The sequence below is a fragment of the Rhipicephalus microplus genome, chromosome 6 (assembly GCF_043290135.1).
Source record: "Rhipicephalus microplus isolate Deutch F79 chromosome 6, USDA_Rmic, whole genome shotgun sequence".
In the NCBI taxonomy this organism is placed as follows: Eukaryota; Metazoa; Arthropoda; class Arachnida; order Ixodida; family Ixodidae; genus Rhipicephalus; species Rhipicephalus microplus.
The window spans coordinates 189,324,687-189,351,190 of NC_134705.1; the positions used below are offsets into that span (position 1 = coordinate 189,324,687).

Here is a 26,504-nt window from a genome sequence, read left to right on the forward strand (position 1 = left end):
GTCACTCGAGCACACTTTGATGGCTGCTGAAGAGCACTGCAGTTGAACATCACCACGTCGTCTGAGCAACCTGTGCGCAATTAAGCGGTGCTGTGGCGAAGCTAATTTCACCTTAAATTCGTTGTTTCAGAGTGCTATGATAGTTACAGAAAGGCCATGGAAAGGAGAATGAACATCGGAGAGCACATTACAGCTTGGATCACGGTTCACTCTAAAAGAAAAAAAAACGCAGTTGTAACCCATGGTGGCATAATTCTTACACCGAACAAATATAGCCATTACCTATCTTGCGTGCCTCTCCTTGCTTTATTCCCGCGCACGTGGTATCCGCAGGTAACACATCGCATGACTCTCGGCAGAAGAGTGGCAATCTCTGAGTGACCTCGGTGCAGAGTTGCACTTGCTGACGAGCTCCAAGTGCAATTGAGCCGGTGATGATTGTTATCACCATGAGACACAGGTAACTCACAATAGTTGAGAATTTCGTAAAAAGAACTACATAATTTATACTAGGCATGCTTATTCCAAAAGCCTGCTTTAAAGCTGTTCCACAAAATTTTTGCATCACTGCCAGAGTGCTCTGAAACAGCCAGTTCAATGTGCCATAATTACACAAACTAAGGAGCTTCAGGTAAGTTTCGCAACAATGCTCTTTAGCAACCACTGAGCCTACTACTTGCTCACGCGACACAGATGTGATGAGAAATGCTTCGGTCGTGGCAGTCGCCCTCGGCATCAGCCATTTGAAACAACAATGAAGAGAGCTTAGCTGCTGCTCAACAGCTTCGATAGTGTGACCAGGGTAGAAACGTCATGTAGGATGTAGCTAAATTTGGACTGGCATTGTGTAGGTGTAGCTGTTTTGTCACTGTCAATTGTTGACCCATGTCACCAAGAGGGGTGGGGGGGTGGGGGAAAGGCAGTAACCAATGCTTTCACTTTGCAGTTATAACTATTTTTCCATCATCACTATTGCTGGGGTTTCTACGGTAGACATGGTCAAAATCGTGTTGTCCACTGTTGGTCATTTCAGATTGGCCAGGATGGCTGAAACAGCCTCTCCAATCGGCCTAAAATGATGCCATTAAAAAATGTTACAACATGGCAGAATTTGACAGTGTCCAAAATAACACCCGAAGGCGAAGGTCAATGGCGACATGCCGCTTCACAGTCATGATCCATATGACAGGAAACGGCTAAATTACCTACAACAGGCCACTGTAGCTTAATGCAGCTGCCAAGGGCAAAAGTGTTCATAGCAATAAATGCACAAAAAGAAAAGTACTCAAAGCAAACCAATATCCCATATTCGCTTCCCCACTTTCCAAATAATTGTTGCTTAAGCAGGAACATAGCATTCCCTTTCAAATTTTCCCCAACTGCACAATGACGTCGCACATGACGTTTCTGCTCAAGTCGTGTGAACCTGCGCTGTTGACGTGCAAACACTCTCCGGAAACAACAATAGCATCACTAGTTGTCCCTTCAAGACCCGGACTGCGGTTTCCTGATCACGTGAGCACAGTCATACTTCCCGCGCACAACCTTGAGCTTGAGACCCGGGACGTCCTTCGTCCGCGACTTGTACACCAGGACGACGCTGTGCTCCTGCAGGTTGTGGCCCACGCCGGGCACGTAGGCCGTCGCCTCCTTGCCATTGGACAGGCGCAGGAGTACGCACTTGCGGTTGGCCGAATTCGGCTTCTTGGGCTTCTTGATGAGTGTCTTGATGACGACGCCCTTCATGAAAGGCTTGCTGTCCAGCGGGTGGCGGCGCTTCTTCTTGGGCGGCGGGATGCCGCCAGCGTGGACTTTTTCCAGGATCGGGTCGTAGATGAGGCCGTCGTGGTGGGGGTTTCCCTTGAACCGGACGAAGAACCTAGAAGAACAGACCACAGGGTGAGTTTATTATCCATTGTGAGGAGAATTTGCAGGAAAAACCAAGTGCATGAAAGAAGAAAAAAACAGGAGACAAGCGCAGACCTGTGGCGCACCGGTTGAACAGACGGCAGGTTCGGCCCCTGGATTGGCAGTGTGACGGGGGTGTTTTCAGTCGACTTCCTGGCATACGGGGTCGGCAAGCTCGCCTGCCATGCCGTTGTTGCACAGAAGGATAGACCTGCAAGTGGTAACAACAGCGACCAAATAAGTACCGCTCACCCCGAAGAGGTCATGAGTGCTATTTTCTGGTGTGAATGTGCGAACTCTTCTGGCACAGCATGGATTGCTGAGCCTCGAAAAGTACACTTAAAAAAAAAAAAAAGCTGGTGATGGTCTTGAATACCGCATAGCGTGGATTTGTCGAAGAACCAAGAAAGAAACAGCATCCAAGGACATGACAAGGGCAACGAAGTGCGTGTCCCATGCTTCGGTGTCATTTCTTTCTTGGTCCCGTGTCGAGCATCTGCTACACAGTATTTAATAACATGAACCAATTAGCCCTGAAACAAGTTTCGTTAAGCCGGTGATGGTTTCTTTTTGTTTGTGTTGCTGCTACAGTTTGTTGCCAGATGAATATGTCGTTGATATAAGCGTGCACATGCACATGGCTGGCGAGGGGGGGGGGGGGGGGGGGCTAGTCACCTAAGAGGGGAGAGCCAAAGTCATCTAGTAGAAGAAGACGGGACGAGCGAATTCTATCAACAAATTTATTTAAACTTTGACTGAAACAATAAAAGCTTGCTTCCTGGAGGTAGCGTATGTCATGCGATCATGGCTGTCTTTGCGCTCGCGCATTGCTCTACAAGACAGGTTGGTGGCTTTCAACGAACAAGTTGATAGTCGGCGCTCGTTCTGTCTTCTTCTACGATGTCTCGTTCCCAGAGCAGTTGAAGTTCTCGAAATTATATCGTAAGAGCTAGCTCACTGTGCAGCAGGTATGTGTTTCATCGAACACGGATGCGCACAGTGTGCGAGTTTATTATTCACCGCAAACAACCAATTGAGACACGTTTCTAAATCGATGAACGAAGCATGTGTGCATCGTCTGATCGATATCTATTGGGCAAGAAACCAGCAGCAGTCGCTGCAGTTTTCTCGTTGCTGATACTCCTGTTACACGCATGGATGGTTTTAATGCTGGGAATGTTTCGAAAGAGCGCAGTGAACGCTGATTCGCGGCGTGGGTTGCGATGAGATACTCGCGGATAAATGGGGACGAAACCGCGCTGCTTTGACGAAGCGAGAAAAAAAATCGGCTTCGGCGCGACACTTACTCCGGGACGGCTTTGCCGCGTGAATCGTCATTCGGGCGAATGCGTTGCCCAGGCTTCGTAGGCAACTCATGATAGCGGAGTTTGCGTCGCAGAACTTCCGAACGATGCTAAACCACAGAACACCAAAGCACACGCCGCAGCGGTCGCAAACGCCGTGAAAATAAAGTTACCCCTTATTTTACAGCAAAGTTTACTAATTTTAATGATGATGATGGCGTCAAATGGCAATTGAGTAATAAATTATTATTGTGGTAACAAATGCCACTTACGTTGCAATATTTTCTAATAAAAATTTATATTTGTGTTTTGAATTTATACTGATTACATTTTTAGAAGCGCTGAAACTGAGCGACATTGTGGCGCTGTGGTGCGCTGGGCCTGCTCCATTTTTACAACGAAAGTGGTAAAGGCACGGAGGAAGGTACCTTTCCTTCCTCCGTGGGTAAAGGGCTGAGAAAAGGGTTCCAAGTAGTACATCAACAGGCCCAGATGGCATTCCAATTATGCTGATAAAGACATTGGGTCCGAAGTCTAAACAGACTTCGAGAGAGGCAGTGAGCAGAACAATAATCGATGATGAAGTCCCTGATGGATGGAAACTTAGCAGGATGAGCATGATCTATAAAGGACAGGGGGACAAGGCTGACATAAACAACTACCGTCCTATAACAGTGACATCAGTGGTCTACAGACTGGCGATGCAGATTATAAAGGAAAGACTGCAGGCTTGGATAGAGGATGAGGGAGTGCTGGGAGAACTGCAGAATGGGTTTCGGAAACACAGGAGGTTGGAAGACAATCTGTTCCCACTGATGCAGTGCATCGAAATAGCAGGAAAGGAACTCAGGCCCCTGTGGCTTGCATTTTTGGATATCAAGGGAGCGTACGATAGCGTGGTTCAAGAGGACTTGTGGAGAATACTAGACACACTGGGTATGGAAGATGAAGTCACTAATCTTTTAAAGGAAATCTATAAAAGTAACAAGGTAGTTATAAAGTGGTAAAAACAGGTATCCAAGCCCACAGAGGTAAAACGGGGACATAGGCAGGGGTGTCCACTGTCACCCTTGTTATTCATGATGTACAAGGATTAGAGGCCAAATTAGAGGGAAGTGGACTTGACTTCAACCTCTCTTTAGTCAAACAAGGCAAACTCATTGATCAGGCACTACCAGCATTAATGTACGCAGATGATATACTGCTAATGGCCGACAACAAGGAAGATTTGCAGAGATTGATGGACATCTGCGGTATAATGAGGGAGATAGGTTATATTTTAGATTAAGTAAGAAAAAATCAGCAGTCATAATTTTTAATGATAACGAAGGTAGTGAGCTTAGAATACAGGAGGTCACGCTAGAGATAACAGATAAATAAAAATACCTGGGCGTATGGATAAGCAATGGGATCGAGTACCCAAGGGAACACGAAATATACGTGACGACTAAAGGTAACAGGAATGCAGTAGTGATGAAAAATAGGGCACTGTGGAATTACAATAGGTATGATGTTGTGAGAGGAATATGGAAAGGGGTCATGGTTCCTGAGCTGACGTTCGGTATAGAAGGTCTTGTGCATGAGATCAGAAGTTCAAGCAAGATTAAAAATTAGGACACGTAGAGTAGGTAGGCTTGCTTTAGGAGCTTACGGGAATACACCAAATCAGGGAGTACAACGTGATATGGGATGGACATCATTTGAGGGCAGGGAAGCTAGCAGCCAGATAAAATTTGAGAAGCGATTGAGAGAAATGGAGGAGGAGCGTTGGGCTAGGAAGGTTTTCAGCTACTTGTACATGAGGAATGTCGATACAAAATGGAGGAAGCGAACCAGAAAATTGACGGGTAAATACTTGAAAAAGAGCAGGGGGCCAAACCAAAAATAAATATCGGTTAAGAAGAAGATGATGGAAACGGAGACCAATATGTGAAGAATCGGCATGATTAGGAAGTCTGCACTACAGATCTATCGAACTTTTAAGCAGGAAATTGCCAAGGAAAAAATCTATGATAATACTCGGGGTAGTTCTCTACTGTTTGAGGCCAGGACGGGAGTATTGCGAACCAAGACATAGCGGGCCAAATACGAAGGGGTAGACACAGTATGCAGTGCGTGTGGAGAGGAAGAAAAACTGCCGAACACTTGATAATGTTCTTTAAGGGCTTCGCCCTATAGTTCAGGATGATGGCGCAGAGTGTTTCAAAGCACTGGGTTTTAGGGACAGGGAGAGTAAAATAGACTTTAAGCGGGTAGACTTAACTAGAAGGAGGTTATCTGATTGGTGGCTAAAGTCAAGGCACAAGTGAAAATTAAACCCTTCACTGCAAAGTACGAATCCTCAATCTCACTATTTAAGGGAAAAAAAGATAAATCTAATGGTTTGTTACTAAGTATTACGGCTAGGTGGCGTTAGCCCTCACCTAATCTAAAGGGTACAGCCACATTTATTCATCCATCCATCCATCCTGGTGCCGTTTTTGAGGGTATCAAATCTGGAGTTAATATCCTTCCTTTCTCCATGAGGGACACTGTACCTCAGACAATACACGCTTGCCACCTCTTGTCAATGTGTTTGCTGTGATTATATTACGGGTGTTCTGTGGTGTTCCCAGCTTGCCTTCCGTGTTCTCGTGTGTTGCATTTGCAATACTGCGGCGTTGGCAGTGTCCTCAACTTCTGCGTGCTGCGTCGACTTGTAAAGGTGCGTAGGCTCGTTGTTGCTACGTGTTGACAATGCAACCCGTCCTTTCACTCTGCCGTGTTACGATGTTGGCTCTTATCCCAGTGTAGACCGTGCGGACATCAACGGATATCTTGATTTACAGGACACACTCAGTGATGCCGGAGCAATTACAGGGCTACAAATCCTCGATTGAGGCTAATAACGTCACTAGCGGTCACGTGGAGAAACCTAGGAGGGTTAAAAAAAATTGCTGGAGTGGAAGCTCCGGCAATGCCTTGCCAGCAGAAGTGAAGCCATCTTTTGCCACTGCCAAGATGGCGGAAACATGCTCTTTTCTGATAGTGCCCACTTAGAGATCAAGTGGCTTTGATGTGTTAGTGTTAATTCTACGTAATTTCTATATTAAATGACAGTTGTTCCTGACAAGATAACACACAAAAACGAGTACGGGTGACTGAATTTCCCAAGTACTTTGCCTCCAATCGGAGGCTTAGTAAGGAAAACTAGTAACACTAAGACGCACTTGGAGCACTATGTGACGCGAAAAAGTTTCCACACTACACTCGTTGGTCGTGCGAGGGAAACGCTCCGTTCTTAATCGCTGAACAGTGACACTTTATCATGCCCCTAGTAAAATGGCCGCCACAGCCGCCATCTTGCTAGAGGCACGGCTTCACTCCTAGGTTATGATTTCCACTTCAGCAATTTTTTAATCCTCCTTGGGAGAAACCGAGGGTGAAGTTCCTCGTCGTCGTTGCAAAAGTAAGCTGTACATAGTGTACCGCGTAAAAGACTATCCGCAAGGTTAGCGACAGGGTAAGTGATGTATCACCCGTGTGGCACCCATCCCATCGCGACTTCTTGCCGCTGTTCACTCGATTGGCGGCCGAGTTGCCGTTACGATGTTGAGGTCGTTTTCGTAGTATCTAGTCCCGTGAGTGCAGGTCCACCACTTACAGGCATTCAGGGATCGAATAATTCCTGTGCGCGCACTGTCCATGCATCCGGCGGGTCTGGTCGTACGTAGCTGGCCCCCACCATCGGACCTGTTTAGCCAATCTTCGCGAGAAGAAAATATATCTCGTGTGAGATTTTATTTATATCGGAGAGATAATAAAGGAACGGGTTCGTACACAGTCATTTCGGCTTTTCTTACGAAACAAAAAACTTCTAAAAGACGTCCCAAAACGGTTACAAACGGCTCGAGACGTCTGGGTCTACGAAAAGACCGGAAAAAGACATTTTCCAAAAGATACATTCGCTCAAATGGGCTTTCACACAGTTTATTAGCCTTTTTTATATCAACTACGATAATCTTTTCTGCTAAACAAGTTCGTAACATTCACTTTACTTCTAGACATTTTTTTAGACAATTTGTAGTGCGAGCGCACGACTAACTCTACAATGCTTCAAATGTTTTGTCGAGAAGCGCCAAATGCCAAAACGTGTCAAAAGAACGGCGACTGTTGCTTTTACAGATTTTATACCATAATGCGAGTGTACGTGTAAATATATTACTACCAGTAATTGGATAAGCATGTTCTTTCCAACCCAATCATACGAGGTGCCGATTACAATGCTGCTAAAGAAGCACGCGCTCGCGCAGTCGCACGCGCTTGCGCCATTAAATTTACATTCGGCACACACAATTGGCCCACGAGAATTACTCGCATGGATCACGTTGATTGTCGCAAAAACATACGCTCAATAGATTACAAGGGTTCGAAAATGCGAGGGGCGAAGCTTGAAAGTGCCGCTCAACATTGGTTTAGACCAGCAGTGCTACTTGGTGGCACACTGCTCCGAGCCTCACTGTACAGAGAACCTAACCTCACCTAACGTAACAGTTGTAAAAGGAGTTTGCACAACGTATACAGTTCTTGTACTGCTCGAAGACGGTTATAGTCCAGAGCTGGCAACGAGCCTCACTCGGCTCACCCCCCGCTTAACACTTACGTGCTATTAAAAGTGGGCCGTCCACCATGACACTAATACATTCGTCCATGAGAGTGCGAAGACAGTGTAAGTAGAAATGCGACGCGGATGACGACGACGCTTGATCACGTGGTCTCCGGAAGTGGTACCCTATACAGCACGTAATTCATCCGGGACTCACATGCGTGTAAGTAGCAAAGAGACAAATGCAGTATACACAAAATTATAACTACCTAAACAAAATAAAATGCGCATGTACAATCTTACAGACATGTGTGGTATACACATAAAGTTATAACTATGTAAATAAAATAAAATCCGTATATACAATGTTATCTTCGTCAAGCAGCTTGTGGGCAAGCCGAAACACTACCAGTGTCAGCTGCTGGTGGCACCGGCAGCGTGAAGTCGCATCGTGCTGGACAAAAAAAAAAAAAAAAAATCTCGCATCTAACGGTCCATTAATCGTGTTAGAGGTTGCAGACCGTCGTTCAATGAATACAGTGAACGACGAACCGCTATAAGTGCTCGCATATCGACGCGAATCGTTCACAAATTGTCTTTCCCGGCAAGCTACAGGCCGACGGGTTGCAACGACGACGTCAGACGAAGCCGATGACCTCCAGGATGTTGACGGCGAAGTCGTTGCTGGCAGCTAGCGGCGGGTTGTCGAACGTGTCGCAGTGCTCAGTGCGACCGTTCTCCAGCGACTGGTCAATGTACAGACCCATGCCGTTCCTGCGCACAAGAGCACGCATGCTGGTGTTGTCGAAAGCATGGGTTAATTTGCAGGATTAAAGGCGTGGGCAAACCAAGCGCAATATGTATCGGGTTCCAAAACAATTAGTTCACGCAACTGGTGCCCCCCCCCCTTTTCTTTTTGCGAATATAATCATCATCAGCCTGACTACGTCCACTGCAGGACAAAGGCCTCCCCCATGTTCCGCCAGTCAACACGGTCCTGTGCTTCCTGCTGCCAATTTATACCCGGAAACTTCTTAATCTCATCTGCCCACCTAACCTTCTGTCTCCCCCTAACCCGCTTGCCTAAACATGCGGGTTAGGGGTTAAGGATATCATAGTTAAAATCAAGAAGAGGAAATGGACATGAGCCGCGGGCATGTAGCGCGTAGACAGGATAACCGCTGGTTATCCTGTCTACGCAACTGACTGAGAGCAACTGACTGGATTTGCAGGGAAGACGAATATAATACTCTTTAATTCATGTCGCCTGATTTTTATGACCCCCCCCCCCCCCTATAAGAAGATCACAGATATCTACGGAGTGAATGATGATGAGTGGGACGAAGCGTCCGTTAGTGTGTTCGTCCATGCATGCATCCGTCCATCCGTCTGTCTGATTGCCCGTTAATGCGCGCATCCGTCCGCACGTTCAATCGTCCGTCCGTACTATTGCACACATGGATGGATGGATTGGATTAATATGGCTGAACCCTTTAAATATGGCGGCGGATAACGCAACCTAGCCGTAATGTTTAGTGAACCAAAAATTAGATTTATCTTTTTCTCCTTTAAATAGTAAAGTGGAGGACTCGTACACACTTCTATTGGACCAACGCAATCTAGGAAATGAGACGAGAAATGGTGATGAGACAGCGCCATCTATTATATTGTTTGGGAGGTACTGCCAGTTACGCGTGACGCAGGACCAGGTTAGATTAAGAGGAGCTACGCCCATAAAAAGCAATTGGTTAGCTATACACTAGACCGCGAAGACTGGAAACAGCAGAGCTCGTGGTCTATTCTTTTCACCAATTCTTACTTCCGTTTCCAATACACCTGGGTATGCTATGCCTCACATTTGACGTCCTAATCAGATTTTCACCTTCCACCCTCTTGCTATTCTGTAGTATATGCTATATATAAGGAGAAATATACTATATACTTGAATAGCTTGTATGTGACGTCATGAACGCAACTTCTGAACGTAGTGGCGCTCCATGATGACGGCTTCGATGACAGACAAGTTGCGGTTAACCAGCTTCAATGCGGTACCGAATGTAATGTTTCGATAACATTTACGTGGCATCGCAAACTTCACTCCCACCAATGCTGGCGGTCCAACAGTGACGCCAATTCAAAGCCACCTACACACGTACGCTGTGCGATATGCTTTCTCTCTATTATTTCCAACTGTTTTCTATGTCTTTTGTTCTCTGTCAGCTGTTTCTTTGTATCTTTCTTCTTTTTTTATCATCCTTAGTCTTCCTTTTTCTCGCGCTTGTCCTGATACAGTGCCTGGACAGCCGTGCGGTTACGACACTTGCCTGCGGACGGCATACGTACGCGGATTCCAATTCTGCCTCGTCATTCGTCGTCTTTTACTCCTCTCTTCCACACCTCACCTCGCCTCAGCAGAGTCTCACGCCTCGCATCTGCCGTACTCGGCAGTGTCCATGGCAGCAAGCAGCGCGAAAAAACAGGATGGACAGGCTGGAAGAGAAGGCGAGAACAAGCGCTGCCGCGTTCTTCCTGCGTGACCGTGCTGTTTCTTTTTCTTTTTTCGCGCTACTTACTGTTCATACTAACTGGTCCAGCTATCTACACTAAGTTTGATCGGAAGTGTGTCTTAACTACAATAATTAAAACCAGAATATTATGAAGTCAAGGAAAGTAAGTCAAGTCAAGGAGTAAGTCAAGGAAAGCACCCGTGGTGTCTAAATTTGTTTCTTTCTGTGTGTGGTTGTTCTTTCGGCGCGACGTTGAATATTTAACCAAGACATGCACCAACTAGCCCAACTGCGAGTTCTACTAGAATAAGTGCCGTTAATTGCACTGTTTCAAATGTATTGTAGCAACTGCATTACGGATGTGAATAAGGGAGTGAACGAACCTACAACGCACGATGCTCTCACCCAATTCCGGTGGCGCATACCCATCCGAATTTCCGGGCACGATTCGCGTAGCTAACGGGTATACGCTGCCAAAAAGAACCGCCAGCACTTCCTCGCTTGAATAGCAGACAGACTAAACATGGAGCATGGCCTACAAGATGGCGGGCGCGCGGCGTGCAACCCGCCGCGCGCCCGCGATCTCGGAGGCTACGGGAAAGAGAGAAAGATGAACGTACCCTCCACCGATGAGGACCATGTTCTGGTTGGCGGACATGAACAGCTTGGCGGAGTGCGGCACGTCGCGCACCGCCCCGACGCCGATCCAGGCGAAACGCCTGGCCTCCGGCGTGAAGGTGAAGAGGAAGGTCTCGCCGGTGCCGAAGTAGGCCTGCTTGCGCTCCATCCAGCGGGTGGAGCAGTAGGCGCCGAAGCACTCGCCCCGCGTCGTCAGCACCACCAGCACCGTGGGCTCCCAGGTGTCCGTGTGCCCGTAGAAGTTGGTCAGGCTGCTGCCGTGCTCGTTGGTCGAGTAGATCAGCTCGGGCTGCAGCGTCGTGATGCGGGGCGGCAGCCAGTTCCACAGGACGAACATCTGCGTCGAGGCCAAGAAAATATGGGGTTTGATCGCCTCGAACCACTCTTCTAGCTACTCTCATCGACTGAACTCTTGCCTCGCGGCCGTCATGAAACTTCTTGTACCGTCCGCCAGAGCGATTCCATCAATCTTTGTAACAGTGGGGGATTTTAGCTTTTACGTGAGCCTTCATGTGTCCGCCTCCGTTCGAGGCACGGAGGCGCGCCCAACGCTCCCTACTTCTATACTACGTTACGTTTCCGTACTACCAGATACCGGAAGAAATCTGCGCATGCGCAGGCTTTTCCGGAACGTATGAGCTCTAGGCCATACGTAAACAATACCCGCCTTTATATTTGCGGCCTTATCTCGCAAATCTACCTTCGTTCGTGGGTACTCGCAACATCCGTTTTGCGGAGACGAATAAGCCGACGTGCGATCGATCACCCAGCTTGTTTCAGACATATTACCCAAGCTAGAGCGACCCAATACCGATGCCGTAAATTTACTACCTCTCCTCTTTCTTTCTCTGTCTCTTTCCGTGCATCTTGTGCCGCTACCATACATGTTCCGTTCAAGCAACGGGATGGTGTGTTTTCCTTCGACACTATTCTGAAAAGATTTCGTGTACGACGCGAGTGGTGTAGTTTATTCCGGAACTATAATGCAGTCACTAAAGATAATGCTGGAATCCAATTCTGCATGTTTAAATGCCCACGCGACGTACCTGCTGATCAATTTTCTCCACAACGGACGCCTGTGAGCATCAATGTCGTTGCTCCCTGAGTCTCATTCTTTTTCTGGGTCACCAGTTCACCCAATGAATATTTTCATCTCTACTATCTTGAGTAATTGCTTTATCCGCCTCGGTGGTCTATAGTGGTTAACTTATGACGCTGGACTGCTGATCCGAAGGTCACGGGATCGAACCACGGCCGCATTTCCGATAGAAGTGAAAATGCTTGGGGCTGCAAGTACTTTTGAAAAAGTCGAAATTTCCAGAGCCCTCCGCTACGGCGTTTTTCATAATCAGTGGCGTCGCCCAGGGGGGGTGGCACATCGGGCTTGCGCCCCCTCGAATTGTTTTTTCGCTGCGACATGGCATAGAGAGCTGGAAACGATCATTTAGAAGGGCCAGAAGTCGAGGAGATGGCCTTGCGAAAATAATTTCTGGCTACAGCCCTGATCATAATCATATCGTAGTTCTGTTTCCAGTTCATAATAATCCTCATCGTCGTCATCATCATCATCATCATCATTATTATTATTATTATTATTATTTGTTGTTGATGTTGTTAACATTATTGAACATTTGTTTTCTTCGCCGTCTTGGACACTTGACAATACACTATAACTGTACGTGGACTTGTACTACAACTTCATCCGGTATAACATGCGAGTATATATCGCACTTCACAAATTTCGAACGGGGGTGCTATTCTGGACCCTGTCTAATTACCGCCACATTGTCAAATTTCGTAACGGTGGCATTCCGAGCCAATCAGAGAGGTCGTAGCAGCTCACTTTGGCCAATCGGCATCAATCGATGGCGGAATCCGACAATACGGCGGGAATTCGACAATGTCCAGAACAGCACCCCGGGTCGTCGTCGAGCACCTGTTCACGGCTGAGAATCTCCGAGCGGAAGTCGGCGAGCTGCGGTGCGCCGGCCACCAGGAGGCACGGCGAGCCGAAGCGGCTCCTCTTGACGCGCAGTACGGACGAGCTGACCTCGAGTCGGTCGTTCATGATGCCGGTGTCGGGACACGGCGAGCCGACCAGTCGCTTGCCCGCGTGCGACCTCACGTACGCCTCGGACTTGAGCAGCTGATCGTTGAGCACCTTCGCGCTGACGCCCTGCGCGCGCGCGCGGCATCAGGCCCTAAGATTGTGTTTTTTGTTGTTGAGCCGTTTTTGCATTCGCGGATGGCTTGGTGTGGCGGTGAGTGCGTTCTAGTTCTGCCTATAGACCGATGGATGGATATGGCTGTACCCTTTAGATCGGGCGACCCTTTTCAAGACCCTTTTCAAAAAAGAGCGCCCCTAGCGCTGCGGACGCGAACTGCAGTCTGCCGCCATTTTGAGGGCACCGCAGCAGACGACGCAGGCTGTGTGTCCCAGAGACGCTGATGCGCGTTACACCTCTTGTGTTCCTGTAGGATGCGGACCGCGTCAGAAGGGCACACCACTGAGAGTCTCTTGCAGGCTGGATCCATGCATTGCCAGTCATAACAAGCCAAACTGCTCGTCCAACCCCTTGAAAGGTACAAGATATTGCTTATTGTGCAGCGGAAGCCGCTTAAAAAGCTTATCAGAGAGTACTAGGAGTTCGTTCAAGCTAGAAAGCGGTGCGATTGCAGCGTACGATTCGGATAACTAGCCGCCAACACAAACATCACAGCACTCACGTATTTGATGGCTCGCTTTCCATGCCCTCATAATGGCGCTGGTGTTCCCACGCTCCTTTGCGAAGCGAAACTGACGAAAAGCTCACCATCAGGTGGCGTATTTATGAAAAGGGCCTATATTATAAAAAAAAGAAAACAAGCTTTGGGTCAAAGGTAGTGGAACGCCCCGCCGCGGTGGTCTAGTGGCTATAGGGTACTCGGCTGTTTGACCCGCAATGTCGCGGGATCAAATCCCGGCTGCGGCAGCTGCGTTTTCGATGGAGGCGAAAATGCAGTAGGTCTGTGTGCTCAGATTTGGGTGGACTTCAAAGAACACCAGATGGTCGAAATTTCCGGAGCCCTTCACTACGGCGTATCTCCTATATATATAGTGGATGTGGGACGTTATACCCCAGATATTATTACTATTATTATTAAGAGCAGTGGTACGCTTCTCGAATGATCTGAAAGACGTCCTGGTGGCAATGACGCGCTTCGAAGCTGAAAACCACGTTGCAAAGACGCAGTGGGATTTGAGAGGTCGCGCGCACCTGTATGCCGTAGGCCGTCCTGAGGAAGAAGTCCACATTGTACGGCATGTCCCTGAGGTACACTATGACCCGGTCCAAGAAGGCGCCGGCCGCGTCCATCCCGCCTTCGCCGGAGGGTCCTGGAGCTGCGGCGACGATGCAGACATCCAATGCGTTTTGGTTACACTGTGACATGCCTTTATATATACTGCAGCAGGTTGTAATGTGCGTGCGTAGAGTTTCCCATCTGGGGAGGGGCGGGAAGGTTTATCACAGCGCCTCCTCCGCTCCCTATTATGTAGATATATGGGGCAGATTTTGCAACCCCTTCGTAAGGGACTATAGGAGGGGCAGCCACTCTCTCCTGCCCCCCCCCCCCTTTTCCCCCAACCCTTCCGCGTGCTTAGGTTGGTGGCGATTGCTCATGGGACGAAATTTGTATTTAGAGTACCTAATTGAACAGATTCATCATAATCGGAAAGCGTCAATCCTTTCATTTAATCATTTAGGTTGCTTCTTTCTATCTTTGTTATATTATGAACACTATACTGGCGTAGTGAGGGTGTTCGGTATTTATACTTTAACAATTTTATAATGTACAGCTGTCTGTTGGAATCCTCAAATCAGTTTTGCATGTATAACACGGACAATGCACGCGCGAACACATTCGTTACGCAGAGTCATTTCGCTATCGCTTCGGTACAACACCTGCATGATTGTCCGTAGAGCGGTTCGAAGCCCCACCTTTGCTTCTGCTCCTCCTTCTGAAAAGTCTGGTGAACATAGACTCGTTGGGATATTCTTCTGAAAGAGAAAGAATGGAAAATCACGGCGTATCCACAAAGTCAATGATGATGAGTTCGCGAAGCAGTGGGATGGTTTGCGCGTTACCGTAGTTCACCCACGACATTGACCACTCATGCATGTAAATGAGAGACAAAGTGGTGTACAGTTATACGAACTGCCCATTGGTCATAACGGGTACGTTGTGTCGAGCTGTGAATTTCCTTTTGCATTCTTCATTACTGCTCTGGGGTATCGTATCTGGCCTGAAGTTGGCCTGAAGGACTGTGCACGTTGCCCAGGTTGTTGTTGGTTTTTTCCAGTCGTACATCGCAATGCATATCGAGACGTCACGCACTGCTCAAGCCAGTCATTATCCGTGATCACAATTATCATCTTCATTGTCAATCACTGCTACACCACACGCCAATACCTCCAACGGACAAGCCTGGACCTTACGGAGCTTAATTCGTACTAAAAAGAATTGGAGTCATCGAGGCGCCACTTTGCGAACAGCAACTCGAACCGCATATAATATGATACCCGATTGGGAAGTATTAGCCGCGTGACATTCTTCCTAGAAAACCGCTTCATGGATAAAACTACGCAGGCATAGACAGTTTGCACAGGATGTCACTCACGCACTTTCTCGGCGCACTGTCACTCCAGCGTGTGACCGTAGCATGCATAAGATCACATGATTCAATGCCACAGCCAAAATTCAGTCATTGAGATGTTATTGAAACGCTGCATGCGTGTGTGCCATAATTTATCACTAACCTAAACGTTCCCGGATGACGCCTTTTGTTGTCAAATTGACCTTTATTTGTCAGCTGTGGCCCATATGGCTGCGTGTTCTCGCAGGATTGAAATGCCGCCTTGCATACTGAATTCGACGATGGGGCGAAATTCGTAAGCGCATCTTGTGGATCCCGAGCGCAACAAACGTAGAAGTCTGGCACATTATTGTTAGACCATCTAGTCGGTTTAACTTTCTACAGATTTTGACTGATAGGGCATAAACTCCGCTGTGTCCAGAACATCATCACTTCAGGGGATCCCGAGCACAACGGATGCAGATACATTCTCTTACAAGGTCTCCATCACGGCGGACACCTTCGTCCTTTAAAGTGGGAGTCAAGTTATGACGTAACTGCTGTCCAGCTATCTATATATGAACGCAGGACTCACTCGAGTGGTCCTGGACGAACAGAATGAGGATGGCCATGGCAGCGCGGTAGAGTGCCCTCACTCCCTCGATTAGGAAGCAGTCCATGGTGCGCACCTGAAGAAGCAACCGACAATCCTTGTGGCACTACAGCTCCAACCAACTCCTTAAAGGGGTACTGACACAAAAACTTTGGCCTCGCGTTTTTCTGCTGCAATGCGTTGCTGGGGGCGTGTTAGTCATGACACGACACATCGTTTGCTGCAGCATGCGACAGATAAATAATCACGGGCCCCTCATTATCAATGAGTTTCAGTTTCGGTTTGAGAGAGTTCCAAAAAACTGGGTACCACTGTCGCCACCTAGCGTGTGCAGCTATTGACCACGTCAGCACGCAGAACCGTGATGCACTTCCGCACGGTCCGCATCAAGAATTACCTTCGAATAGGAAACGAGACTGTAATGTCGCCAAACACAAAAGTTTCTACGCGTGCGAAACGGCCACGAACTCGCAACCAGCCACCGAGAAATATAGACTTCGGGGACTAATGCGGCAAAATAAAAATGGTGGCTATGACGTCATCAGTACTTCTTTTGTTGACCGCAGCGTGGTGACGTGGAGGAAGTAGGGGGTCACCTCCGATCGAGGGTGTCTGTAGTGCTATGGAGTCGGTCGCTCACGCAAACTTCTAAATTAATTTAAGATACCTCCCAAGCTATATTCGCTGTTGATATCTTGCAGATGATATACGAATGTTCACGAGAATCGACCCCGCAGGCTATCTCGGCCCCGAAAGTTTGTGTCAGTAGCCCTTTAAGCTGTACAACGCATTTGGTCCCAAGGTCATTCATCGCGTCGCTATGACCTTGAGCCGCCAGAGCGCAGGCGCAACGTCGCGCCACGTTATCCGCTACGGAGAGGTGCGTCACGCCTGTAATTTAGTTTTGGCGTAAATGGTTAGTTCACGAATCCACAGTGAATTCTAGGAGGTTAGGACGAGTTTTATAATGCTCGTTCTCACTCGTTCCTTTCGCTACAAGCTCCGTTGGTCGGCACGTCTATCCGCCCCTCCGAGTGCTCATATTCGCCGTGCTAGTAGGGGAAAAAAAAGCTGTGAATGCGCCAACATCGCGGTTAACTATACGTTTTCAAGATTATAGCCAATTTCTTTGTTCATATTCGCATCTCTTGATCTCATGATTGCTACACTTCAATTAAACACTGCAATGAGCCTCGTCCCTGTTTTTCTTGGTTTCGTTATCTGTCGTTTTCACGTACCATGTGAAGCAAGAAAACGTGTACCTGCATGTTTGCGCATAACTCTGTTACTGAGGTATCTTACTGAGGTATCGTTGGAGCAAATAGCTTTCTAGAAGCGTCCGGCTACACTAGAACAAGGCCCCGCCGCGGTGGTCTAGTGGCTAAGGTACTCGGCTGCTGACCCGCAGGTCGCGGGATCGAATCCCGGCTGCGGCGGCTGCATTCCCGATGGAGGCAGAAATGTTGTAGGCCCATGTGCTCAGATTTGGTTGCACGATAGGGAACCCCAGGTGGTCGAAATTTCCGAAACCGTCCACTAAGGCGTCTCTCATAATCATATGGTGGCTTTGGGACATTAAACCCCACATATCAATGAATCAAATACACTAGAAAAAGAGCGCATAAAAGGGGCGTTTCCACACAACAAAATCAATCATAAGGCTTCTTTGCGTTTTTTTTCTATAAAAAAATCGGTGCTTGACCTATTTTCATTGAGGCTGCTACGTCACAATGATAACGCGCATAATGTTCGGATCTTAAAAAAACCGACCGTTTGGCAATAATTACAGTTAAGGCATGCTCTGTATAGGTCTGTGTTTTTGGTTAAATAAAAAAAATCTTATAAACACTCACCGGTAAAATTTGTGACCCTTCAGATTTATTCAATAAATTCCAAGTTGAACGTATCTTCTGGCAGCGCTGGGGCGCGCCAGAAGTAAACTCCAATAAATGCCAAATTTACTAAAAAAATACACATGACACTCCGTAAAACACTCAGAATTTCAAGAAAAGCAAACTCCAAAAAAAAAACACGGAGCCCTAAATATGGCGATCATTGTGGAACAAAAAGACAGCCTTCTTACTCCACTTTTTAGAGTTTATATTCTCTTACACCATCCATCAACGTCGAAGAATTCTACAGCACAATATAATTTTCTCTTTTTTCGTGCTCAGTCATTGTCGTCTGTTCACGTACCAGGTGGTAGAAGGGCAGTCCGCGGAAGATCCACAGCTGCCACGTGAGAAATATCTTCTCCAGGTCCTCCTCCTGCTGTATCTTGCGCAGTAGCTTGTTGTACGTCTTCTTCTGTGGATGCGGTTAACAAAGACGGCAGAGTTGGGTGCACTCGTAAAACAAAAGAAGCCATACATGCCATTCGTATAGACGCTTTTGTTCTCCCTGGATATGTGCCTGTAACCGGTCACTGAACGCACGCAATGCAACAGTTATTCCATGCATTGTGGAGACGTCGCATCTTCCCGCTAGAAAAAACCTGCACGTCCACCACCGTTGAACAGTACTTGAGCATGTGCATGAACGCTTCAGAGATGTCATAAATGAAGGGGAAAAAGACATTAGGGGGCTTTAAAGCTTTCTCCTTTAGAGTTGAACGCGATAGCGATGTCATGTTCCTAGTGCGTACTCCAAACACTCAGTGCATGAAACTTTTTCGAACTTGTTATGCATCCACTACTTGGGGGAATAGGCGCAGTAGCTGTGTGCCTTTTTAGGGGCGAAGCTCCTTAAGGCGTGGGCTGTGCGTCCCCTGTATGTAGCCACCTCTCGTTTAGTTCTTGCAGTGTCCACTAGATGGCGGTACTTGTAGCTTAAGGTGAATAGATATAAACTAGACGGCGGTACTTGTAGTTGATGATGAAAGATGCGAGATGTTATAAAATAGGAATGATGTCACATGTGGCGCGTGTCATTGGTGGAAGGCAATCGTTGGATTCAGTGCGGCGACGTACGCTAGGGAGAGCGTTGTAATAAAATCGAGCGGGCAAAATGTACGGAGGATTCATGGTTTACCAGGTTTACCTCCGGAGCTTCGCCCACTCATTATCATTCACTCCGTGGATATGGCGGCACTTTTTTTTTTGTTTAATCGTGTTCTGGTGTCCTCTGCTCAATGGACGCATGTACTACGCATTTATGCTGCAATAATTCATGTTGTCTTGTGAAGGATGTATACAGGACGCGTATGTTTGTAAAACATGAAATTTACTTTCACTGCATTTTCAGAGGAAGTTATTTTCACTGTATTCAGAATATACGCGTGGTTGTGTAGCAGAACACCAGCTTGCCACACAAACGGCCGGGGTTCAATTCCCACTTGGACCCAAACGACACGAGTTTGATTCCCACTCGGCCCCACAATTTTGTTTTAAAAAGCTTATTTGCATCGTTCTCGGGTTTTCAGTCACGCATAGGATGGTGATTTTTTTTTTTTTTGCTCACAACGAACGAAGCCGACGCCGCATTTTCCGCGAACCGAGCTCTTTAACGCTATCGCGTTTAAAACGACTAAGGTAGCGTAACGTATGCAATTCGGCCTGCCCCGGCAAGCCAACCTTTTCTGACGCCACCCTTCCCGATCCACACGTGGTGCCTCCTGGGTAGGACAACGCAACCACAGCAGACGCAACCAAAGTGAGCCGGCCAATAGAAGCTCTTGCCGATCACGTGACCAGTGTTTCTAATTTCTTCTAATTCATGACTATATGATTTAAGATCGCCACGTGGTGCTCCCTCCTAAGTTGTTTTTTCTTCCTCTATGTTGGTTTCCATCTCGGACTTAATCGTAAAATCGAACCATTTTGTCCAATTCTGTAATAGTGGAATTTCGAGCCATTCGCAGAGCATATGCAAGCCTTTCTCCGTGGGCCAGTCAGAGGTGCGCGTATTTGTGGTGTCACATACGTAGCTCCGACGCGTTATGACGCGTTATGTGATCGCCGTCACTACTGGCGTCACCCTTGAAACGTGGTATCAACAAGTGACTATACTTAGCTCATTTGCTATAACAAGATTTCAATTCATTTTTTTTGCGTAGTCAAGACCCTGGTAAAGCATGCCTGAACAAGGTACGAAACAAACAAGTGCTAAGAACGGGACGTAGATAAAGCGGCACACATGACGGGCACATGACATGGTACGTGTGTACCTCTTGCTTAAGGAACTGGACATAAGAGGCACACATCTGTTCTAGGCCGAAACAAACTTGCCAAAACACATCTCTTGCTACACCTCTATACATTGCAAGCACACATCTGTCCTGCTCTGTGCCGAAGCAAACTTGCCCAAACACATGTCTTGCTACACCTCTATACATTGCATGCACACATCTGTCCTACTCTGTGTCCAAACAAAGTTGCCAAAACACATGTGTTGCTACAGCTTTATACATTGTATATATGCACACATATGTTCTTTTCTGTGCTGAAACAAACTTGCAAAACACATCTCTTGCTACACCTCTTTAAATTGCATGCACACATCTGTTCTTTCCTGTGCCGAAACAAATTTGCAAAACACATCTCTTGCTACACCTCTATACATTGCAGGCACACATCTGTCCTGCTCTGTGCCGAAACAAACTTTCCCGAACAAATGTCTCGCTACACCTCTATACATTGTATACACCGAAGTCCGCATGTAATGAATTTTCGTTATATCAGTAGAACGCTATAGCGAAAGAGGTATGGTCCACGTACCGCTAGGCTCTTGGTCAGCTTCATGAGCGTATGGGCCGACGTGTCGTACATGAGCCGCGTTTGGCTCAGGTGACGCACTACGGTGCCTTCAACGAGAGCGCATGCGCACTCGTATGTCTGCGCAACGAGAGTGAAGAAGAAAAAGGGAGGGCACTGCTTCAGTGTTATGTTTGCGTTTCAAGGTGTACGTCTTGATTCAGGTCTCACTTAATGAACCGCTATAAGGCGCGACACTGTAACGGTGCCCTTAATGTCACCGTTTGTTAGACACTCGGCTTCAGCGGGAACACTATTTTCTTGGTTGCCTCATGAACACCCAGTACAACAGACTTAGTTCGGACTCAAGAGCTGGGGGAAGGGAGGTAGGGGGGAGCTAGGGCTCGGATTGCTCCTGAATTCGGATGAATCAGGGTGTTTTGCCGAGAATAACAAAAAATGGGGATTTTACGAAGCCTTCAACAAGTGCCCCTCCATCCCCATCCCGAAAAAAAAAATCCTGGCTACGGGCCTGCAGGAAAGGACGGGCCGAAAGAGCGTCGCCATTGCCCTACCAAATTGTCCTTGTTGCCTTTTCAATTAATGGCGAATCAGTCCCGAAGTGATGGAAGCTCCATGCCAACGACATGCCCGTATATCTATGGGAAGGGGGGGGGGGAGGGTGCGAACGCTAAGTTTCAGCGCGAGTTTCTGTCTAGTTCGGACATCTGTGTCGGTCCTGTGGTCCAACTCGAACCTCTCTGCGCCGAGAATCAACATAGCATCACATATCTAGAGCCTAACAACCTAAAAGCAACCAGATTAGACTTCAGACTCCTTTAGCTTCACTATTTCAAGCCCTGCGTGACTTAGTTTAAGCTTAGCCATTGTTGTCTTACTTTATAACTGAATGTGAAAAATGAGTGTTTACTTGGAGGGTGTGAAAACAGACCTGTTCCTCGGTGAGGTAGTGTAGGAGCAGGCAGACGAGCGGGTGCAGGATGGGGCAGTAGGTGATGAAAGGGTAGTTGACCGACGCCACGTACAGCACCCGCTCTGCGCGTCGCTGCCCTTCGTCCGAGAGCAAGTAGTCTTCGCCGAAGATGGGGTCCGTGAAGGCCGGCATACTGATGGGACACAGGCCGTCCAGCGACTCCTTGACCGTTCTCTCGTAAAAGCCTTCGGGAATCGTCATCTTGACGTGTCCCTGGCACAGTCTGAGCCACAGATAACCCCTGTGCAAGTGGTCGATGGGCCAGTGCTGCGTCCGCACTATGGCCTTCGCCTGTGTGTATAGGAAGACGGACAATGCCACGTCAGTAATAAGGAGTCGGGGGATCATTGACCGCCGTACATTGCCCACTCAATCATGCAAAGACGTGACAACACGTGTGGAGAGTATATAAAAATTGCTTATTAATCACATTGCGATGTCCTGTTGAGATGTCCATATCTATGGCGTGTCATGCCGACAGATAGAGGACATGAACTCGACCCTAAGCTTCGCCCCTAAAACTATGTGTGACGTTTGCAGTGCCCGGCTGCATTATTATTATTATTATTATTATTATTATTATTATTATTATTATTATTATTATTATTATTATTATTATTATTATTATTATTATGCATAACGCAGGTTACGGTACCTCTTTAGTGTAATAGGATACCCCCCCCCCCCCCACACAGAATATTGAATTTTCGATTTCGGCAACTAAAGATCCACTGCACTCTGAAGAACAGACCTGTAGAAGTGCGATGAATGCTGTGCCAAGTGTGCCGTGCGCCATCTGGTGTAAGCAGCACGCGCTCATAAAACTTCGTTTTTTTTTCGAATGGCATTTTGTATAAATTTTTCAACCTCAATGTACTTTTCATAAAGAAGTATTAGATCGATTTCGATGAAACTTCGCATGCGTAAGCTTGGAAACAATCTGACGTGCCCCGTGCGCATACCACTGCCCATCAATCTTCATTTTTTGTGCAAACATCAACAGAATGGAACGATCTTCCTGCTGACATCGTGCACCACTCCAGCATCGCCCATTTCAAAGAAGCCATCGAACAAATCATCTGTTTGTGAATGTCTACCTCCTCATGTAACACCCCTTGACTGGGGCCCTTGATGTATTATAAATCAATAATAAATAAATAAAAAAATCTGAACTAAAAAATGCTGATTTTGCAAAAAGTAAAGCTGTAGAGAAACAGCAATAAGCACCCTCTGTGGTTTTGTGCATGCAGCAATTTTATTTCGTTTCGCAAGAACTCAATAAAGGGTGTCATTTTTTTAGTTCAGATGTAACCCATGAGTATCTACTATAACACGTTCGAATATCATTGCATTTCTTTCGGTGGTTGTTGAGAAAATGTACAATGAATAAGTGAACCCTCTTCAAAATTTGGGAGAGTCTCATAGAAAGGACAGGTAATCTAGAAAGAAAAAAAGGGTGTCACGGGATTACCATTGAAATTCTTTGTGAGCCCGTGAAATTTTATGCGAACACTTGCATAAGTTTTTGAAATATTAGGTAAAAACTGACATATAACATTTACCCCACCATACCTCATTTACTTACGGTGCTATAGTTACGGTTTCGCAATCTCAACTGACCTCCTTGATCTTGCCCTGCTGGATGAACCGGAAGACGTCATCGTACGCCTTTGTGACGGGCGTCGGAGATGAGGGGATGGGCTTCATCAGCTTGGTCGAGTCGACAAACTCCGCTTGGAAGCAGCTAGGAAGCGTCATCTTTCGTCGTCACCCGCTACAGCCGAGTCTGAAGGGTGTGTTGCAGTGAGAAAAAAAAAGAAAGAATAAATGACAATGATGACCGCAACAACGACAACGATAAGCCTTTTACCTAATCCTGCCGCCCGGTTCTTGGCCGATCCCTTTTTGTGGGTGTGCCAGAGTAACAAGGATCATCATCATCATCATCATCACCAATAGCACGAGCTTTACGCCCCAAAACCGTGATATGGTAATGAGGACGAGGTATCTGGAGAACTTGAAATTTTAACCACCTGGTGTTCTCTAACGTGCTCTCGGCCTCTGTATACCCATTCGCTTATTGGAACATGGGCGCGCACAGTCTCCCAGGGGCCTAGCCTGGGGTTGGAGAAGTGGCATACCGGGCCCTTGCCCTCGCCCCCCCCCCCCCCCCGAAATGTTTTTCTCCATGGCTAAAGGGGGGAAAATGACCATTTTAAAAGGATGCCCTCAACGAATTCAAAAAGGTGCTCCCCCCACCCTCCCCCCGAAAAAAAATTCTGCTGGCTATGCCCTTGCAGTCAACCCTTCCTAGGCACGGCGGCGTGCTCCCGACCGGGCTGCAGAAATTAGGTGCCTTTCTCCTCTTCTAACCACCACCACCTCTTCGGCCGTACGTGGAAGGAGGCTGGTAGGCCTAAAGCCTCCTTATAGGTCTGTGGTTCGGTAACCGAGTCGACGGAACCCGAAACGATTGGCTCACCTTGTAACGGCAATGTCGTCTGACCAGCGGTGCGGCCACGTAGGGGTGAGGTCCGCAGAACGAACCAGGCGCGTCGTTGGACTGGGGAGACCGTGTCGACCGACCCCAACGGACGCGTCGACGCGTGGTCGTTGGTCCGAGCCGTCGAGTGAAGGACGGGACGTCGCCAGAGGGCCGTCGGGTTGCGGCGAAGGATTCCTTTGAGGTTGTCGCGACGTCGTCGAGGACAGCGCTGCTCGATGCGACGCGCGCAGAGAACAAGTTCTTCTTCGATTAGCACGAGTGCGCGAGACGTGCGACTGTCCCGATGTCTTGCTCCTCTTCTTCTGAGAGCGCGCTCCGTGCTGTACCTTGTCTTGTCTTGTCGCCTAGGATAACTTGGCTCATACCCACACGGGGGATTGGCCACACTGTACCTCATAATAGATAATTTTTTACAACGCTTGCTAAAAAAAAAGAAACAGAAATTAGATAGGAACAATAATAATGTTCCTTTTAAAAAACGTGTAAATGTGCAGAAGAATGCGATAAACCAGAATTATAAAACAAATTAACAAGAATGAGGAAGGGGGACAAAGAATTGAATATATCTGGCAGTACCACTAGCAGCGTATCCTTCCGGTTGCTGTACCTTGATTTTTGGCTCCTACCGACTAAGGGGGATTAGTCATGTAATACCTTGAAATGACGTGACATATGAAATAATTAATTAAATAATTAAATTATATATAAGTAATTAATGGGTAAACTGTATTTAAAACGAATCACCGACTCAGGAAGACCGACTCTTCGAAAACTGGGCCTGGCGAACTATCAGAACGTGTTCTTTCTTTTGGGGCCACTGTACACTCTGGGGCACAGCCACAGGAATGTTTTCTTTGCCATTCAGGACTTTATCACAGCTACTAAAATAATCTCTTGCTGAGTTCGGGGCGCATTACATAATTCATTACTAGTAATTGACACATAAAACAACTATTCATTAATTAATGAACTAGTCGACATAAGAATTACGTAAGGCTGCAATTGTGGCGAAAGTTCATATTTTTCTCGGCTTAGAAGGTCGAGAAGGAGGAGTCCGGCAGTTTCCTTCGGGTGAGGCGGGGGGGGGGGGAAGGGATTAACCCCTGTCCCGTCCCACCTTCCGTCGATGATGATGGCGTTGCTTAAGGCGACGCCTCGAAATCCTTGGACCATCTTCGGCTTGCCGGACAAGAACTTTCTTTATTCAGGTCCTGAACAGATGACTTCATCTGTAACGGGACTCGTAAACCTAGAGCCACCGCACCATCGTGGGCCTCCTGGACGGTCTGAAGTTTTGTATGTCCTGTACTCTTGAGGGTGGGGGATTGCCAGGAGACCTCGCTTTGAGCTGAAGAGAAATATTGCTCGGGCTTAACGCCCACAAACAACGATATGGTTACCAGGGACGCTGTAGTGGAAGGCTCCGCAAATTTCAAGCACGTCCGGTTAGATGACGTGCTCATGTATACCAAGTAGACAGGGCCCTCAAGTCCGGGATTCGATCCCGCGACCTTCGGAACAGCGGTCGAGCACTGTAAACACTAGACCACCGTTGCGGGAGGTCGGACCATGAGACCGGTAGTTGACTCGCTCTCTGGATTTCGTGCCGACCGGTTGTGCCCCCGCGATCTCCGACGACAGCGCAGCTCTGGCCGACCGGCTCGCCCTACGCCATCTCCTGCCGCCGACAAGAGCTCTCGCTGAGTGGTGACCCGTCCTCGAACTCCTTCGACCGGGTCCATCTTTTCTATCTCCTCTTTACTTCCGTCGTTTTCTGTCGTTCGCTGTCCCTGGTCCTCGCTCTCTCCTTCCTCTCTCTATCTCTATACATTTAATCCTATCCTTTTAATCCCTCCTTACCCTCACCCCTCTTGAGCTACTGTGGTGTCCTTTCCCTGAGACCGTTACGGGGGCTCACTTTTCTCTTCTTTTCTCTTTAAGAATCACATAAGAGAACCGGTAGTTAATGCAAGGAATAGATCGTTGGCATAGGGTATAAACCAACTAAAGAATTACTTTAAAATTACTAAAACTTACTGGGAACTACTTAGAATTACTAAAGAAATACAATGAGATTGATTACAATCATCCAGTGAATGGAATTTCGGAAAACCAAGTTTCGATTGTGAATAATATAAACAA

At 47.4% G+C, this 26,504-nt stretch overlaps 2 protein-coding genes across 2 annotated transcripts; both read right to left on the minus strand.

The window, feature by feature from the left end:
- Positions 1–1,257: 1,257 nt before the first annotated feature.
- Positions 1,258–3,374, minus strand: tko (30S ribosomal protein S12 technical knockout). Its single transcript, XM_037418369.2, has 3 exons — positions 3,216–3,374; positions 1,984–2,119; positions 1,258–1,879 (listed from the first exon to the last, which is right to left on the minus strand). The coding sequence occupies exons 1-3, from the start codon at positions 3,283–3,285 to the stop codon at positions 1,486–1,488; spliced, it is 600 nt and encodes a 199-aa protein (XP_037274266.2). The 5' UTR covers positions 3,286–3,374; the 3' UTR covers positions 1,258–1,485.
- A 4,980-nt stretch (positions 3,375–8,354) lies between these two features.
- LOC119167892 (GTPase-activating protein skywalker-like) lies at positions 8,355–24,608 on the minus strand. Its single transcript, XM_075865652.1, has 11 exons — positions 24,339–24,608; positions 23,477–23,642; positions 21,815–22,147; positions 20,887–21,003; positions 18,368–18,478; positions 16,154–16,247; positions 14,924–14,983; positions 14,201–14,319; positions 12,880–13,119; positions 10,925–11,280; positions 8,355–8,571 (listed from the first exon to the last, which is right to left on the minus strand). Exons 2-11 carry the CDS (start codon positions 23,612–23,614, stop codon positions 8,436–8,438), a joined length of 1,704 nt encoding a protein of 567 aa, XP_075721767.1. The 5' UTR covers positions 23,615–23,642; positions 24,339–24,608; the 3' UTR covers positions 8,355–8,435.
- Between the last annotated feature and the right edge of the window lie 1,896 nt (positions 24,609–26,504).

What these genes read in the sequence shown, in the direction of transcription:
- tko (XM_037418369.2), bottom strand. Translation starts at nt 3,285, where the DNA reads ATGAGTTGCCTACGAAGCCTGGGCAACGCATTCGCCCGAATGACGATT. An exon ending in CGCGGCAAAGCCGTCCCGGA is followed by an intron (nt 2,120 to 3,215) that starts GTAAGTGTCGCG and finishes TACCACTTGCAG; the next exon opens with GTCTATCCTTCTGTGCAACA. An exon ending in GTTCAACCGGTGCGCCACAG is followed by an intron (nt 1,880 to 1,983) that starts GTCTGCGCTTGT and finishes CTGTTCTTCTAG; the next exon opens with GTTCTTCGTCCGGTTCAAGG.
- LOC119167892 (XM_075865652.1), bottom strand. Translation starts at nt 23,614, where the DNA reads ATGACGCTTCCTAGCTGCTTCCAAGCGGAGTTTGTCGACTCGACCAAG. An exon ending in GTTCGTCCAGGACCACTCGA is followed by an intron (nt 14,984 to 16,153) that starts GTGAGTCCTGCG and finishes TTTCTCTTTCAG; the next exon opens with AAGAATATCCCAACGAGTCT. An exon ending in ATGGTCCTCATCGGTGGAGG is followed by an intron (nt 8,572 to 10,924) that starts GTACGTTCATCT and finishes TCTTGTGCGCAG; the next exon opens with GAACGGCATGGGTCTGTACA.